At 42.4% G+C, this 18,572-nt stretch overlaps 1 protein-coding gene across 1 annotated transcript in view; it reads right to left on the bottom strand.

Moving 5' to 3' along the window:
- The window catches only part of LOC115101786 (XK-related protein 4), a 37,138-nt gene extending 26,382 nt beyond the window's left edge, over nucleotides 1–10,756 (bottom strand). The window contains exons 1-2 of the mRNA XM_065006081.1: nucleotides 10,739–10,756; nucleotides 10,390–10,586 (exon numbers count right to left, since the gene is read on the bottom strand). Coding sequence (XP_064862153.1) covers nucleotides 10,390–10,586; nucleotides 10,739–10,756 — 215 coding nt within the window. The remainder of the gene's footprint in view (nucleotides 1–10,389; nucleotides 10,587–10,738) is intronic.
- Nucleotides 10,757–18,572: the final 7,816 nt, after the last annotated feature.

Genomic DNA, 18,572 nt, shown 5'->3' with positions numbered 1-18,572 from the left:
AGTTAAAGTCAGAAGCTTACAAACACTTAGGTTGGAGTCATTAAGACTCGTTTTTCAACCACTCCACAAATTTCTTGTTAACAAACTATAGTTTTGGCAAGTCGGTTAAGACATCTACGTTGTGCATGACACAAGTCATTTTTCCAACAATTGTTTACAGACAGATTATTTAACTTATTATTCACTGTATCACAATTCCAGTGGGTCAGACGTTTACATACACTAAGTTGACTGTGCCTTTAAACAGCTTGGAAAATTCCAGAAAATGATGTCATGGCTTTAGAAGCTTCTGATAGCTAATTGACATCATTTGAGTCAATTGGAGGTGTACCTGTGGATGTATTTCAAGGCCTACCTTCAAACTCAGTGCCTCTTCGCTTGACATCATGGGAAAATCAACAGAAATCAACCAAGACCTCAGAAAAACATTTGTAGACTTCCACAAGTCTGGTTCATCCTTGTGAGCAATTTCCAAATGCCTGAAGGTACCACGTTCATCTGTACGAACAATAGTACGCCATAAAAAAGCCAGACTAAGGTTTGCAACTGCACATGGGGATAAATATACTTTTTGGAGAAATGTCCTCTGGTCTGATGAAACAAAAATAGAACTGTTTGGCCATAATGATGAATAAGGGGGCGGCTTGCAAGCCGAAGAACACCATCCCAACTGTGAAGCACGGGGGTGGCAGCATCATGTTGTGGGGGTGCTTTGCTGCAGGAGGGACTGGTGCACTTCACAAAATAGATTGCATCATGAGGTCGGAAAATGATGTGGATATATTGAAGCAACATCTCAAGGCATCAGTCAGGAAGTTAAAGCTTGGTCGCAAATGGGTCTTCCAAATGGACAATGACCCTAAGCATACTTCCAAAGTTGTGACAAAATGGCTTAAGGACAACAAAGTCAAGGTATTTGAGTGGTCATCACAAAGCCCTGGCCTCAATCCAATAGAACATTTGAGGGCAGAACTGAAAAAGACTGTGTGAGAGAAAGTAGGCCTACCAACCTGACTCAGTTACACCAGCTCTGTCAGGAGGAATGGGCCAAGATTCACCCAACTTATTGTGGGAAGCTTGTGGAAGGCTACCCGAAACGTTTGACCCAAGTTAAAGAATTTAAAGGCAATGCTACCAAATACTAATTGAGTGTATGTAAACTTCTGACAGACTGGGAATGTGATGAAAGAAATAAAAGCTGAAATAAATAATTATCTCTACTATTATTCTGACATTTCACATTCTTAAAATAAAGTGGTGATCCTAACTGACCTAAGAAAGGGAATTTTTTACTGGAATTAAATGTCAGGAATTGTGAAAAACTGAGTTTAAATGTATTTCGCTAAGGAGTATGTAAAATTCGACTTCAAATGTACATAGGCCCATTATCAGCAACAATCACTCCTGTGTTCCAATGGCAAGTTGTGTTAGCTAATCCAAGTTGACCATTTTAAAAGGCTAATTGATCTTTAGAAAACCCTTTTGCAACTATGTTAGCACAGCTGAAAACAGTTGTTCTGATTCAAGAAGCAATAAAACTGGCCTTCTTTAGACTAGATGAGTATCTGGAACATCAGCATTTGTGGGTTCGATTACAGGCTCAAAATGGCCAGAAACAAAAAACGTTCTTCTGAAACACATCAGTCTATTCTTGTTCTGAGAAATGAAGGCTATTCCAGGCGAGAAATTGCCAAGAAACTGAAGATCTTGTACAACGCTGTGTACTCCTCACTTCACAGAACAGCACAAACTGACTCTAACCAGAATAAAAAGAGGAGTGGGAGGCTCCCGTGCACAACTGGGCAAGAGGACAAGTACATTAGTGTCTAGTTTGAGAAACAGATGCCTCAACTGGCAGCTTCATTAAATAGTACCCGCAAAACACCAGTCTCAACGTCAACAGTGAAGAGGCAACTCCGGGATGCTGGCCTTCGAGTTCCTCTGTCCAGTGTCTGTGTTCTTTTGCTCATCTTAATCTTTTCTTTTTATTGGCCAGTCTGAGATATGTTTTTTTTTCTTTGCAACTCTGCCTAGAAGGCCAGCATACCGGAGTCGCCTCTTCACTGTTGATGTTGAGACTGGTGTTTTGCGGGTTTCAAAAACCCACAAAACTTTTGAATGGTAGTGTACATGTACATTTAACCTGTCATTGCAAATTAATAAATAAATAAGAGAATAAAGACCAATTGTTTTCTAAAAAGTGGACTTAATTGTTACACAGTAAGAATGTCTCAAATGGCACTTAAGATGAGTTAACCTCTGCATTGGCCCTTCTCTCCCTCCATCTCTCTCCCCCCAGACAGAAACAAGCTATCCGTTCACTTGTTCTAGGCTACCCATAAGGTTCTGGTAAAAAGTAGTGCATTATATAGGGAATAGGGTGCTATTTGGGACTCAGCCCTTGAGTTGATGGAGTCCACTCTAATCTGCTGGCTATTCCTAGCTAATTAACTATTTAAACAAAATGGCTTGGAGGTTTTTTCTCAAACATACATTTTTAAAGGTAAAGAGAGAGAGAGAGAGGTTCAGAATGAATATGAGCTATTGACTGCATCTACACCAATCTATTAATTTGAATTCTCACACACATACACAAAATATTATGCTCCACTGGTAGTCTGGGCAACGTTCCAAACATAACCCCCCAGAATCTACCGTCTCACCCTGGGGCAATTTCAGTACTGCATCTACTACTCCATCACATGAGAAGATGGTGAGCCAACTTCGCAATTAATTAGTCTGTGTTTTGGTGCCCATTCTGCGCAGTGAATATATGCACTCTATAATTTCTGGTACGTCTCTAAATCAAGAGCAGTGATATTACACACATTTTGTCACAAATAATGTTTTATATGTGCCTCATTACAGATGTAGGATGGATCTTAATTTGATCACACTGTTGCAGTAGAACTATCCTGCAACGCAGGACAGTTTAACCTTGTAGTGTATGAGGTTTAAAAAGGTTTCTAAAGTTTGTAATTTCACAAATGATTCTAAAAGTAATTTCCACAAATTTCAGACTTGCTATAGGAAACTGGCTCAAATTAAGATCCTACATCTGTAAATGTGTGTTATAGAGTACCACAGTATGAGTCATAATACCCATAAAACCTAGCGGTCAAACAGGGAAACGGTTCCAATCGTTTATCCACCATTAATTTTTCCCATAGGGGATATTAGAAACACTTAAAATAAGGCCTGTGTTTTGTGTAGGCTTAGCCTGGTTTGATGTTCTGATAACTGTGTAAAGGTGACTCTTATCAACCTATAATTGCCTGTATTTACCCCCCCAAATTAAATGCTAATTAGCTGCTAATGTGGCTATCATAAAGAACTACAAATGCCATGATGATCTTGACGAGACTGCTGAATCGAGGCAAGAATGGTAAGAATATCTGGATCAACTATCTAATGTCATCTAAATGGAGTCATGAAAACATTAGCTACATTTCTTTATATGGACAATTATGTGAACTGTCTTGTGCAAGCTTTAAATTGACACAATAGCTGTTGGTAAAGGTATCAGCTAGAGATGACGGGAGCATGCAAGGATTTGTAGTTTTGCATGATGTCTGATGCAAATTAGCATTTTGGAATCTCAGAGAAAATAGAGGCGAATATGTTGATAAAAGTCCCCTTGTCCAAAACATATGTACATAGTTATCAAAATGTCACGCCAGTGTAAGCCTGCACGAAACACACCCCATGTTTAAAGTGTTTCTAAAATAACCTATGGAAAAAATGAATGATAGAAAAATTATTGGAACCATTTCCCTGTTTCACCGCTAGGTTTTATGGGTATGACACCGCCACTGTGGGGCTTTATATGCAACACCACTTTGAAAGGACTGTGTTTGAATACTTACAGTTGAAGTCGGAGGTTTACATACTCCTTAGCCAAATACATTTAAACTCAGTTTTTCACAATTCCCGACGTTTAATCCCAGTATAAATTCCCTGTTTTCGGTCAGTTAGGATCACCACTTCATTTTAAGAATGTGAAATGTCAGAATAATAGTTGAGAGAATTATTTATTTCAGCTTTTATTTCTTTCATCACATTCCCAGTGGGTCCGAAGTTTACATACACTGAATTAGCATTTGGTAGCATTGCCTTTAAATGGTTTAACTTGGGTCAAATGATTCAGGTAGCCTTCCTCAAGCTTCCCACAATAAGTTGGGTGAATCTTGGCCCATTCCTCCTGACAGAGCTGGTGTAACTGAGTCAGGTTGGTAGGCCTCCTTGCTCGCACACGCTTTTTCAGTTCTGCCCACACATTGTCCATAGCATTGAGGTCAGGGCATTGTAATGACCACTCCAATACCTTGACTTTGTAGTCCTAAGCCAGTTTGCCACAACTAAGGAAGTATGCTTGGGGTCATTGTCCATTTGGAAGACCCATTTGCGTCTTGAGATGTTGCTTCAATATATCCACATCATTTTCCTGCCTCATGATGCCATCTATTTTGTGAAATGCACCAGTCCCTCCTTCAGCAAAGCATCCACACAACATGATGCTGCCACCCCTGTGCTTCATGGTTGGGATGGTGTTCTTCGACTTGCAAGCCTCCCCCTTTTTCCTCCAAACATAACAATGGTCATTATGGCCAAACAGTTCTATTTTTGTTTCATCAGACCGAAGGACATTTCTCCAAACAGTACGATCTTTATCCCCATGTGCAGTTGAAAACCATAGTCTGGCTTTTTATGGAGTGTTTGGAGCAGTGGCTTCTTCCTTGCTGAGCGGCCTTTCAGGTTATGTCGATATAGGACTCGTTTTACTGTGGATATATATACTTTTGTACCTGTTTCCTTCAGCATCTTCACAAGGTTCCTTTGCTGTTGTTCTGGGATTGATTTGCACTTTTCTCACCAAAGTACTTTAATCTCTAGGAGACAGAATGCGTCTCCTTCCTGAGCGGTATGACGGCTGCGTGGACCTATGGTGTTTATACTTGAGTACCATTGTTTGTACAGATGAACAAGGTACCTTCAGGCGTTTGGAAATTGCTCCCAAGGATGAACCAGACTTGTGGAGCACTACAATTTTTTCTGAGGTCTTGGCTGATTTCTTTTGATTTTCCCATGATGTCAAGCGAAGAGGCACTGAGTTTGAAGGTAGGCCTTGAAATACATCCACAGGTACACCTCCAATTGACTCAAATTATGTCAATTAGCCTAACGGAAGCTTCTAAAGCCATGACATCATTTTCTGGAATTTTCCAAGTTGTTTAAAGGCACAGGCAACTTAGTGTATGTAAACTTCTGACCCACTGGAATTGTGATACAGTGAATTATAAGTGAAATAATTTTTGGAAAAATGACTTGTGTCATGCACTAAAGTAGATGTCCTAACCGACTTGCCAAAACTATAGTTTGTTAACAAGAAATTTGTGGAGTGGTTGAAAAACTAGTTTTAATGACACCAACGTAAGTGTTTGTAAACTTCTGACTTCAACTGTAGATATACTATTAACAATCAGTCGTTTTCAGCTACAATAGTCAGTTACAACATTAACAATGTCTACACTGTATTTCTGATTAATTTGATGTTATTTTAATGGACAAAAAATGTGCTTTTCTTTAAAAAACAAGGACATTTCTAAGTGACCCCAAACTTTTGAATGGTAGTGTTTATCAAAACATTATTAAATTGACTTAACAATCACATCACTGTCTCTGTGTTTGTTTCTTGCCACACTCTGTCAGTATTCACAGGATCAACTGCAATAGCACTACATAATTCACACTAAATCCATGTGCATCCTTAGGCATACCTAACACACAGGATAACACAACACAACAGCAGGCAGCCTCTTACTGCTAAATGCATTCTGTTGCACAAAGTCGATGTCCTAACCGACTAGCCAAAACTATAGTTTGTTGACAAGAAATGTGTGGAGTGGTTGAAAAACTAGTTTTAATGACTCCAACCTAAGTGTATGTAAACATCCGACTTCAACTGTATATTTTGTTTATCGATTTGTACTTATCACAACATCTCACCTGTGAACATACCGTGTTTATGTTTCTCTAGTAAAAACCAAATACAAACAGTGAGCATTATGCATTTCATTGATATGAATTCAAGGTTTGCGAGCTGACTTCAACTTTCTGTGACTCTGTTTTTCCTCTTAAAGTCTCCGGGGTCAGCTAAGGATCACTATGGTAACTACACTTCAGAGGTTTCTAAGAACCCCATTTCCCATTTCAAAACAGACCCCCGAAGACAGGATGCTTAGGAAAATGTAATCTATAAACAACAATTCTGACTAGGTTGACTGTCATTGCTAAAGGTCAATGACTGAATATGGCCCAATTGAAATGTAGCCAGACTGTGAATTGTTACACTGGCTGTTTTGTCAGGAAGCAGTTGCTGTAGGCCCTGGAAATAGTTTCCAACAGAGGCCCTGCCTACTGGCACCTGCTTTGTATTCATTTGGCAACAAATGAAAGATAGAAGTACTGAAACAGGGAGGGACAACCTGAACTTGTCCAATACTTGTCCAACTTTCCAATGTTTTCCATTTTTGATTGAAGAACGTTTTAAAACGTTTTGCTAAACTGTTCCCTAATGTATATGACTCTGCCAGCCCTGCCCCAGCCCTAGTGCCAGATTACCCATTCCCAGGGTGTCTCTGGGGGCCTCACACAGACACATTATCCCCGTGACCCACCAAGGCACCCAGCCAACCAAAGCAGCATACTCGCACTCACAAGCAACAGAGAGGTGAACCAACAATGACTTGCACTAAATGGGTCAGGCAAATCCTTGCCAGCACCTTGTTTTATGACATACATTTTTTATTTAATTTAATTTATTTAACCTTTATTTAACTAGGCAACTACGCTTCGTGTCAGTCTTTAGCGACCATAAATCTTTGTTTACAATGGTTGTAGCACTGAGTGAAAATATTCCCTAGGATGGTTTTTGAGCTAATGATTTTATTTTGATGTTTGTACAATGATGTAAACTAATGGATTATATTGAATTCCTGAGTATCACATCATTCCTCACAACAAGACTACAGTATTTTATCATCTCTAAACTCATGAAACATATTGCCACCAAGCTTACCCATGATGAATCCAGCTACACGCAAATGGAGCACTTCTTTGTCTCTCAATAGAAGGTGAAATCTAGGGGACTTCATCATGCTAGTTCCTTTCCTCCATTCATTTCCTGAGAAGGAGGAAAGAGGCCCTTATCCCCTCAAGAACTACCTGCCTCTCCCTTTAGGAAGTCACTCATCACAACCACTGGCCTGTACTACAGTACAACAAGAACAGCCAATTTGTGACAATGGGATCTACCATAATACTTGCTTTGGGGTCTCTCTAATTGGAGCATTTGCTCTATAAAACCCCCATCAAAAGATGCAGTGTTGTGTTTTAAATAAGCTATAAAACAAGTGTTCCAACCATTGCTTTAGGTACAAGCCAAGCATCTAACCTCCTTTGTCCTTTAGACAATTATTTTATAGAATAACTAAAAAGCTTCGTTCACAAACGTTCTTATTACAGAGATGTATGGAGAAGAGAACCTCGGTGTCATACAGAATCCTTACAAACATCTGTTACTCTTGCATGTATGCCTCTAATTTGCATTAAGTGAGTGTTTTAGAAGTGATTTTATTTTTAGATATGTCGAAACGTGCACGGAAATTATACACTTTTTTTTACTCAGCCGTTTACTGAATTGTATCTTTGGGTCAAACAAAGCAGTTTAAATTTAGCTGTGTTAGACCTCTGCAGACATACAGTGCATTCGTAAAGTATTCAGACCAAAATACTTTTCAAAATGTTGTTGCTTTACATCCAAACAAAAACAGGTTTTTAGAAATGTAAGTAAAAATAGAATAAAAATACACTAACGGTCAAAAGTTTTAGAACACCTACTCATTCAAGGCTTTTTCTTTATTTAAAAAAAACTATTTTCTACATTGTAGAATAAGAGTGAAGACATCAAAACTATGAAATAACACATGGAATCATGTAGTAACCAAAAAGGTGTTAAACAAATCAAAATATAATTTAGATTGGAGATCCTTCAAAGTAGCCACCCTTTCCCTTGATGACAACTTTGCACACTCTTGGCATTCTCTCAACCAGCTTCACCTGGAATGATTTTCCAACAGTCTTGAAGGAGTTCCCACATTTGCTGAGCACTTGTTGAATGCTTTTCCTTCACTCTGTGGTCCAACTCTTCCCCAACCATCTCAATTGGGTTGAGGCCAGGTAATTGTGGAGGCTAGGTCATCTGATGCAGCACTTCATTTTGTTAAATTTAATTGAACCTTTATTTAACTAGGCAAGTCAGTTAAGAACAAATGCTTATTTACAATGATGACCTAGGAACAGTGGGTTAACTGCCTAGTTCAGGGGCAGAACGACAGATTTTTACCTTGTCAGCTCGGGGATTCGATCTACCTTTCGGATACTGGCACAACGCTCTAACCACTAGGCTACCTGCCGCCTCCATCACTCTCCTTCTTGGTAAAATAGACCTTACACAGCCTGGAGGTGTGTTGGGTCATTGTCCTGTTGAAAAACAAAGCGCTAAGCGCTAAGCGCAAACCAAATGTGATGGCGTATCGCTGCAGAATGCTGTGGTAGCCATGCTGGTTAAATGTGCCTTGAATTCTAAATAAATCACAGATAGTGTCACCTGCAAAGCATCCCCACACCACCACACCTCCTCCTCTATGCTTTACGGTGGGAAATACACATGAAGAGATCATCCATTCACCCACACCGGTGGCTCATAAAGACACGGCGGTTGGAACCAAAAATGTCCAATTTGGACTCCAGACCAAAGGACAAATTTCCATCGGTCTAATGTCCATTGCTCTTGTTTCTTGGTCCAAGCAAGTCTCTTCTTCTATATTGGTGTCCTTTAGTAGTGGTTTCGTTGCAGCAACTCGACCATGAAGGCCTGATTCACACAGTCTCCTCTGAACAGTTGATGTTGAGATGTGTATGTTACTTGAACTCTGTGAAGCAATTATTTGGGCTCCAATCTGAGGCTGGTAACTCTAATGAACGTATCCTCTGCAGGAGAGGTAACTCTGGGTCTGTGGCAGTCCTCATGAGAGCCAGGTTCATCACAGCGCCTGATGGTTTTTGCGACTGCACTTGAAGAAACTTTCAAAGTTCTTGAAATTCTCTGTATTCACTGACATTCACGTCTTAAAGTAATGATGGACTGTCGTCTCTTTGCTCAATTGAGCTGTTTTTGCAATAATATGGACTTCGTCTTTTAACAAATAGGGCTATCTTTATTATACCACACCTACCTTGTCACAACACAACTGAAACGCATTAAGAAGGAAATAAATTCCACAAATTAACTTTCAACAAGGCACACCTGTTAATTGAAATGCACTCAGGTGACTACCTCATGAAGCTGGTTGAGAGAATGCCTAGAATGTGCAAAGCTGTTATCAAGGCAAAGGGTGGCTATTTGAAGAATCTCAAGTATAAAATATATGTTGATTTGTTTAACACTTTTCTGGTTACTACATGAGTCCATGTGTGTTATTTCATAGTTTTGATGTCTTCACTATTAATCTACAGTGTACAAAATAGCAAAAATAAAGAATCAAATTAAATTGTATTGTATTAGTCACATGCGTGTAGACAGGTGTAGACCTTACAGTGAAATGCTTACTTACAAGCCCCTAACCAACAATGCAGTGAAAAATATGAATAAGAATAAGAAATAAAAGGAACAAGTAATTAAAGAGCAGCAGTAAAATAACAATAGCGAGACTATATACAGGGGTACCGGTACAGAGTCAATGTGCGGGGGCACTGGTTAGTCGAGGTAATTGAGGTAATTTGTACATGTAGGTAGAGTTATTAGTGACTATGCATAGATAATGTATAGATAATTACAGAGTAGCAGCGGCATAAAAGGGGGGAGGGTGGGCGTGGGAAATGCAAATTGTCTGGGTAGCCATTTGATTAGATGTTCAGGAGTCTTATGGCTTGGGGGAAGAAGCTGTTTAGAAGCCTCTTGGACCTAGACTTGGTGTTCCGGTACCGTTTGCCGTGCAGCAGCAGAGAGAACAGTCTATGACTAGGGTGTCTGGAGTCATTGACAATTTATAGGGCCTTTCTCTGACACTGCCTAGTATAGAGGTCCTGGATGGCAGGAAGCTTGGCCCCAGTGATGTACTGGGCCGTACACACTACCCTCTGTTACCATACCAGGCAGTGATGCAACCAGTCAGTATGCTCTCGATGGTGCAGCTGTAGAACCTTTTGAGGATCTGAGGACCCATGCCAAATCTTTTCAGTCTCCTGAGGTTTTGTTGTGCCCTCTTCATGACTGTCTTGGTGTGCTTGGACCATGTTAGTTTGTTGGTAATGTGGACACCAACGAACCTAAAGCTCTCAACCTGCTCCACAACAGCCCCGTCAGTGAGAATGGGGGCGTGCTCAGTCCTCCTTTTCCTGTAGTCCACAATCATCTCATTTGTCTTGGTCATGCTGAGGGAGATGTTGTTATCCTGGCACCACACGGCCAGGTCTCTGACCACCTCCTTATAGGGTGTCTTGTCGTTGTCTGTGATCAGGCCTACCTGTCATAGCCAAACTTAATGATGGTGTTGGAGTCATGTCTGGCCATGCAGTCATGAGTGAACAGGGAGTACAGGAGGGGACTGAGCACGCACCCCTGAGGGTCCCCCATGTTGAGGATAAGCTTGGCGGATGTGTTGTTATCTATCCTTACCACCTGGGAGTGGCCCATCAGGAAGTCCAGGATCCAGTTTCAGAGGGCGGTGTTTATCCCAGGGTCCTTAGTTTATTGATGAGCTTTGAGGGCACTATGGTGTTGAACACCAAATAAAAACCCTTGAATGAGTAGGTGTTCTAAAACCTTTGACCGGTAGTGTAAAAAACTGAAATATCACATCTACATAAGTATTCAGACTCTTTACTTAGTACTTTGTTGAAGCACCTTTGGCAGAGATACAGCCCTGAGTCTTCTTGGGTATGACGCTGCAAGCTTGGCACACCTGCTTTTGGGGAGTTTCTCTCATTCTTCTCTGCAGATCCTCTCAAGCTCTGTCAGATTGGATTGGGAGAGTTGCTAATCAGCTATTTTCAGGTCTCTCCAGAAATGTTCGATGTGGTTCAAGTCCGGGATCTGGCTTGTCCCGAAGCCACTCCTGCATTGTCTTAGCTGTGTGCTTAGGGTTGTTGTCCTGTTGGAAGGTGAACCTTCGCTCCAGTCTGAGGTCCTGAGCGCTCTGGTGCAGGTTTTCAGCACTGTACTTTGCTCCGTTCATCTTTGCCTCAATCCTGAAGAGTCCCCGAGTCCCTGCCGCTGAAAAACATCCCCAAAGCATGATGCTGTCACCACCATGCTTCATTGTAGGGATGGTGCCAGGTTTCCTCCAGAAAACTGGCATTCTGGCCAAAGAGTTCAATCTTGGTTTCTTCAGACCAGAGAATCTTGTTTCTCATGGTCTGAGAGTCTTTAGGTGCCTTTTGGCAAATTACAAGCAGGCTGTCATGTACCTTTTATTGAGGAGTGGCTTCCGTCTGGCCACGACCATAAAGGCCTGATTAGTGTAGTGCTGCTGAGATGGTTGTCCTTCTGGAAGGTTCTCCCATCTCTACAGAGGAATTCTAGAGCAGGTGACCAAGATCTCTGGTCCTTGGTCACCTGCCTGACCAAAGCTCTTCTCCCCCGATTGCTCAGTTTGACCTGGCGGCCAGCTCGAGGGAAGAGTCTTGGTGGTTCTAAACTTCTTCCATTTAAGATTGAAGGAGGCCACTGTGTTTGTGGGGACCTTCAATGCTGCAGAAATATTTTGGTACACTTCCCCAGATCTGTGCCTTGACACAATCTTGTCTCGGAGGCTCATGGCTTGGTTTTTGCTCTGACATGCACTGTCAACTGTGGGACCTTATTTGGACAGGTGTGCTCCTTTCCAAATCATGTCCAATCAATTGAATTTACCACAGGTGGATTCCAATCAAGTTGTAGAAACATCTCAAGGATGATCAATGGAAACAGGATGCAACGGAGTTCAAATTCAAGTCTCATAGCAAAAGGTCTGAATACTTATGTAAATAAGGTATTTTTGTTTTTTATTTGTAATACATTTGCAAAAAGGTGTTTTCGCTTTGTCGTTATGGGGTATTGTGTGTAGATTGGTGTGGAATCTACACATAACAAAATGTGGAAAAAGTCAAGGGGTCTGAATGCTTTCCCGAATGCACTAGACTTTATTAGACTTTAAGATGTCTGGCATGGAAGCTCTACAAATCTACAGACAAGCATGATTATGATAGTGGTAAAGTATTGTGCAAACCACAAGGATACTTCCCTCCTGCCCTGTCAATGATCAAATGACCTATTCAAGATTGATCGATCAAAAGAGGAATGCTTCAAATATCTTGACTTCACTTACTGCCCAAAAGCTGGACATGAAAAAACTACACACAAATAACAGCAACAATAAACACTGCAGCAGATCCCATCCCTTCATGGGCTTGAGGTCTGTCTCTGTCTTCAGGCCAGTGGATAGGCAGGTGTGTGTGTGCTGGTCCAGGTCCAGGTCTGCATTGGGGAAGCAGCAGTCTCAGTGGGATCTTCCTGCCCGACTTTCTCACTGAATGGGCTCCAGGCCCTGAACCACATAATGATGCACCCCATCCCACCCCCCTAACACAGTCATGAAGACAGACAGGACACTATCCCTCCTCACTCTCTCACTGCTCCTCCACATTGTCAAAGCCAACCCAGAGATCATCTTCCCAGATTACCACATGTTCTCGCCTGATAAAAAGACAAAGCTAATCTTCCAGGTTGAACCAGGATACTACCATGATGAAATACTGTGCAATACCATAAAAGCCAATAATACTGCAGTACTGAATCAGTGGATGTCAGTAGGATCATTTGTTTGCTTATGACTAATTTCCTTTGAAAACATCTCCCCCTCATGGTAACTAACTATCTATTTCATATCATCCACAGCACCAAGCCCCCCAGTATGCGCAGCGCTGTTTGTGGATGGATAACTGGATGGGTAACTGGCCTCTGGATGATGTTAATACTGCAGTGGAGAGCCAGGGCTTTGCATGGTGTGGTGATAATCGGCATTTTAAATGGGATTAGGCAGATGTTGTGCTTCCTTCCCTGAAATGGGATTATTTCTACAGCTCAGCCAATGCCAGTTTGAAGAGTGGCTCAAGAAATGTGCATAGAGCAACAATGCCTGTGGATGGGCCCATAGTTTACTGTACACACAACATGCCTGCCTGTGTAGAAACCCATAATATACACACTCATTCAAATAGGTGAATACACACAAAATAGACCTGCGTCTATGTTAGAGGGAAGGGCTGAGCTAGAGCACAGACGGGGCTTATGCCCCAAGTTGTTCTCATAACAAACACTGACGTTGTCCAAATTGCACCAGCCTGAGAAAGTGATTATGACAGGCACCACGCAGGACTATGTGACTGACTGACTGACTTTGTGAGGCTCAGAACTTTGGCTCACCATATGTCAAATCAGTAGGGTTTCCTAAGACACTCCTAAAAACATCTGTTAGCTCCTACACCCATGATTACGGATTGTAGAGTCACAAGCTTGATGTGATAATTGCGCGCTAGGAATATGGGGCCATGTACTACACTTTTGACTACTTTAATACACATAAGTGAATTTGTCAAAATACTTATGGTCCCCTAAAACGGTGGACTGTGTACAAAAAGTGCTGTAATTTCTAAACGGTCCAGCCGATATGGATGAAAATACCCTCCAATTAAAGCTGATCCACACCTTAATCTCATAGACATTGTATCACTTCAAATCCAAAGTGCTGGAGTACAGAAACAAAACAACAAACAATGTGTCACTGCCTAAATACTTTGAGCTCACTGTATATTTCTTAGAGATTTGCATTTGCTGTGACACAAGAAACTATTTCATTATTAATGTGGCTTGTGACAGCAGCCACACTAGATATTGTGAAAATGATTAGACTTTTAGTCATTATTCTTTACAACGCTACTCCTCTTACAGTGTTTAAGAGAAACATTTTTCATACTTTAAAGGGATTCTTCTGGATTTTGGCAATGAGGCCCTTATCTACTTCCCCAGTCAAATGAACTCTTGCATACCATTTGTAATACTCTGTGTCCAGTATTAAGGAAGTTAGAGGTAGTTTCACAAGCCAATGCTAACTTGCATTAGCGCAATGGCGGGCAGTCAATTGGTATCTGTTACAGATACCTATAGAGTACCTCTAACTTCATACTGGACACAAATTTGATCAACTTTAACTAATATATGCTACACTCGCATAAAATAACACTGTGACGCACACCTCTGTGAAGAGGGAACGCAACACCCTGCTACAACTCAACTCCCCGTGAAGTGAAAGAGGTATGGAATGTAGATGAGTAAGGATGACAAAAGGCAGAGAATTTACCGTTTACTGGGAATTTATTCCTTCACACGGTAATATGGGGAAAAGGGGCTGGACGGAACCAAAGTAAAGAAAGTACATATCAAAGCCCCCTCTCCTATCTTACCTGCCTAACCCCTGCTTACCTAATTTAGCACCACCTGGTGCCCTAACCAAAATACAGGGGGTGGTCCGCCCAGGTCTTACCTAGTGTGCCTAGACAGTGAATATACTACGGGTATATGGATGCCCGCGGGCCTCTTGCCTAAGCAGTCCCTAGGTGCCTTCCCCTTCCCCCCCCTGGGTACAAATGAAACAGAATAACACAAACAATTTCAATAATCAAAACACTGCGTTCTATTGACACACTGAAATAACCAATCAACTCTCACTCAACCAATACAGGACACACTAATCATCTCCCTCTGAGAACAACCAACACAGTGTATCACCCTCAGCCTCCTCTCTCTCAGCAATGATCTTTCTGCCATCTTCTCTCTCTGAGAACACAACCAACATATATAGCTTCAGAAGGAGTCTAATGGGATACAGCTGTAACTTGAGGGGGCGGGGTCAGCTCCAATTAGCCATGGAGTCGACTAATCAGCTGCTTGGGGGGTTTCAGGAAGCCATCTCCTGAAACACACACTCAAATACACAAACTACAACACAGAAACTGGGGAACGTAACAAACACACCAGCAGTAACTCTTGAATGCTTCAAGCTAGATATACTAAACCAACATGTTCAGGCTATCCTAACTTCAAATTCTTTCAAACTTTAACGACAGTATAACTACATAAATTAGCATAAAATAGAATCAAATAACCCGCCAACAGTAACTCTTGAACCGTTCAAACTAGAGACACCAAACCAACTTTCAAATGTTCAGGCTATCCTATCCACTGCCACTTGAAGCAAGTCACACAATTACCATCTAGTTGTCTGTTTAATGTTTCTATCAGTCCCTGAAACACAGAATAAACAATGTTATCAAACACAGACAGAATTCCCTCAAACACAATAGCGCAAATGCATAATCGAACAGTTAGTCTAGTCTCTCGATGTCTCTCATCGTCTGTAAACCATGATCGTGCTCATTCGGCACAACACAGGAGAAAACATTTCTAAACCGAGGAGGTCCTACTTGAATTTGTCTCACAAGGGCATCCAGTTTGTTCCTAGTCATGCTACTGGCCTGGGCATCTAGCGCTGTTCTGTTCTGCTCTGACTCCTTCACTGGCTCTGTTCTGTCCTGCCTGTCGACTCCCTCCGTGGCTCTGTGCAGTTTCTCTGTGGGTTCTGGGGCTGGTGGCGATGGCTCTTCTGTTCTGTCTCTCTGTGATATAGTTGTTCTCCCAATGGCTCTATCCTTCACATCACTCTGGCATCATACTGTAGGGTCCAGCCTTGTCCCCTTCATCACTGTCTCATTTCCCTCCCTCCCATCAGTGGCCCGGTGTGGTTATTACCTCGTTCCCCCGCACATACACACTCCTGCTCCTACTGACACACACACACACATACTCGTGCGCACACGCACGTACGCACTTTCCCCTCACCAATATACTGTAGCTCTCTGCTGCCAAAGCCTTATCTATTCTCCAAGCACTGGGTCCTGTGATTCACCTCCAAAAGAGCCAGACCAGAGACCAACAGCTATGATAACTTTATACCGCCTGTGCTTGGTGTGTGTGTGTGTGTGTGTGTGTGTGTGTGTGTGTGTGTGTGTGTGTTTATGTATGTGTGTGTGTGTGTGTGTGTGTATGTGTGTGTGTGTGTGTATGTGTGTGTGTGTGTATGTGTGTGTGTGTGTATGTGTGTGTGTGTATGTATGTATGTATGTATGTATGTATGTATGTATGTATGTATGTATGTATGTATGTATGTATGTATGTGTGTATGTATCTTTGTGTTTATTATGTGAAATCAAGCCACCGAGACATTTTCACTAGAAATTCTATCTATACAACACTCTAGCATTGAGTGAAACTCATCTTTTACATTTGGAGAGCACTTGACCTGCTAGTGGTCGCTGGAGAAAGGTGACTGGTCAGTGGAACAAGCCTTTGCTTTTATGGGGGAGACTGAGGTGGAAAGAGCCGGGCTCTGAGGCTGTCTGACAGAGACGGGCTACAAGACCTGGGAGACAGACTCACCATGGAGGAACATAACAGGATGCATCCCAAATGGCACCCTATTCCATTTATAGTGCACTACCTTTGACTATGTCCCTATGGGCCCTGTTCAAAGGTAGTATACTATAAAAGGAATAGGGTGCCATTTGGAACATAGGCTGAGGCTGCAGTGCCAGAAAACACCTGTTCTTTAAGCACATTGATAAGCACCACCATCACCATCAGGGGCATGTATGTGTCCTCTCTCTAGAGGTCTGTGTGTCTATAGTGGATTATATAGTGATCCCTAGGTACGATTTCATGCATCCACTCAAAACCCTTGTGGGAACATAGAGGAGACTGCAAACAAACATCATAAATACCAACATGGGCTTGAGTCAAATGGTACCATTTTGATTGGTAACCACAGCAACTACATTGCCATACTGCCAGGAGGAGAAACGTGGATGGAATTTCAATCTCTCACAGTAAATCATAGCTTCACCGGGACACTGTTGACCAACTGAACCTGCTAATTACTGCATTCTTGTCAATCAGAGAATATTCACCAAAGAGACACCACGAAGTGACTGTGACCGCTGCAGTCAATTAGAAGACCACAGAAATACTGCACCTCTAATATTACTCATCTTTGAAGTGGTTTTGTGTGTGTGTGTGTGTGTGGCCCTCTTGGTTCCACTGGGCCTGGCCTGGCTTTATTAGCTCTGCTGATCATGGAGGTAGGACCGACTGGGACCAGACCAGGGCTGTGTAACCATAACCCAGTAACCTGTAGTACTGGCCCTTTGAGGCCCATATCAGACAGACAGGCAGGGCTATGGGGTGCTGTTACTACTCTCCACACACTGCAGTCTGGAGCCACAACCAGAGCCAGAGCCTCCTCAGCATGCAGCCCAGCCCAGTCCAGTCCTGCCTCCTGCCCATGATGAATAATTCTTAACACTATTCCCACCAGTATTCCAGATCAGTAGTCTGCAGCATTTTCATTTTTGTCCAAATGTGTCTCATCCACAAACAGAAGGACGAGGCAGTAGCCATGAAGCCACAGGCAGCCACGTTGTCAGTCAGAGAGCTGGCTAGGCTGCCTGTGCTTCTGTCAGGCTGTGCTGCATGCCGGAACCCACGGATGTCACTGCTATGTCACAGCGTGTAAAACTCAGTCTACACTGTACTCAGAGAGCGCGGCATGTGACTGACACTCTCCAGTGAGGTAGATAGAGGCCCAGCCTAGCTCAACAGCCTAGCCCAGCACAGCCCCTATCAGTCTTCATCCTGGACACAGTGATTCACACACACACACACACACACACACACACACACACACACACACACACACACACACACACACACACACACACACACACACACACACACACACACACACACACACACACACACACACACACACACACACACACACACACACACACACAGCTGTATAAGGCCCCTTCCTCCCCAGTTAATGTGTCCCTCATTAGGCACATGGTGAGCTTGTCCCCTCAGGCCCAGACTGCTGAGTGTGAACTATGTGTGATTCAGCACACATCTGGAGCACAATCATCATCATTATACAGTATGGGCCACATTATCACTCTGTACAGCTACTGTGCTCCTTCAGTGTATGTCTATGTCATTGCAGCTGAAGAGACACACAAGTAAATATATACACACATAGCATGACATCATTCAACCATAACGATTCTCAGCTGATACAGATTTGAGATTTCTTCTTTCTGCGGTAGTATTTTATGCCATTAAAGGAGATGTGTGGTTGTGAATTTCCCTCCAAAACCCTCTCCTCTCTCTCCATGTTATCATTCCAATTAAAATCCCTGAAACAAAATGGCTGGCTGTGCGAGGGGCAGTGTGCACATGGCATATGCACCAAGAGCAATGCACACATGAGTAACCTAGATTACATTCAGACCGTAGTGACATTCAGGCATGTCCAGCAGCCATAAGCCCCCCTCTCTCCTGTTGTTCCTCTGAGATTCACCCT

Source organism: Oncorhynchus nerka, linkage group LG20 (genome assembly GCF_034236695.1).
Source record: "Oncorhynchus nerka isolate Pitt River linkage group LG20, Oner_Uvic_2.0, whole genome shotgun sequence".
NCBI lineage: Eukaryota > Metazoa > Chordata > Actinopteri > Salmoniformes > Salmonidae > Oncorhynchus > Oncorhynchus nerka.
Note: the sequence above shows the minus strand (reverse complement) of the source record. Positions and strands in the feature narration are given on the sequence as shown.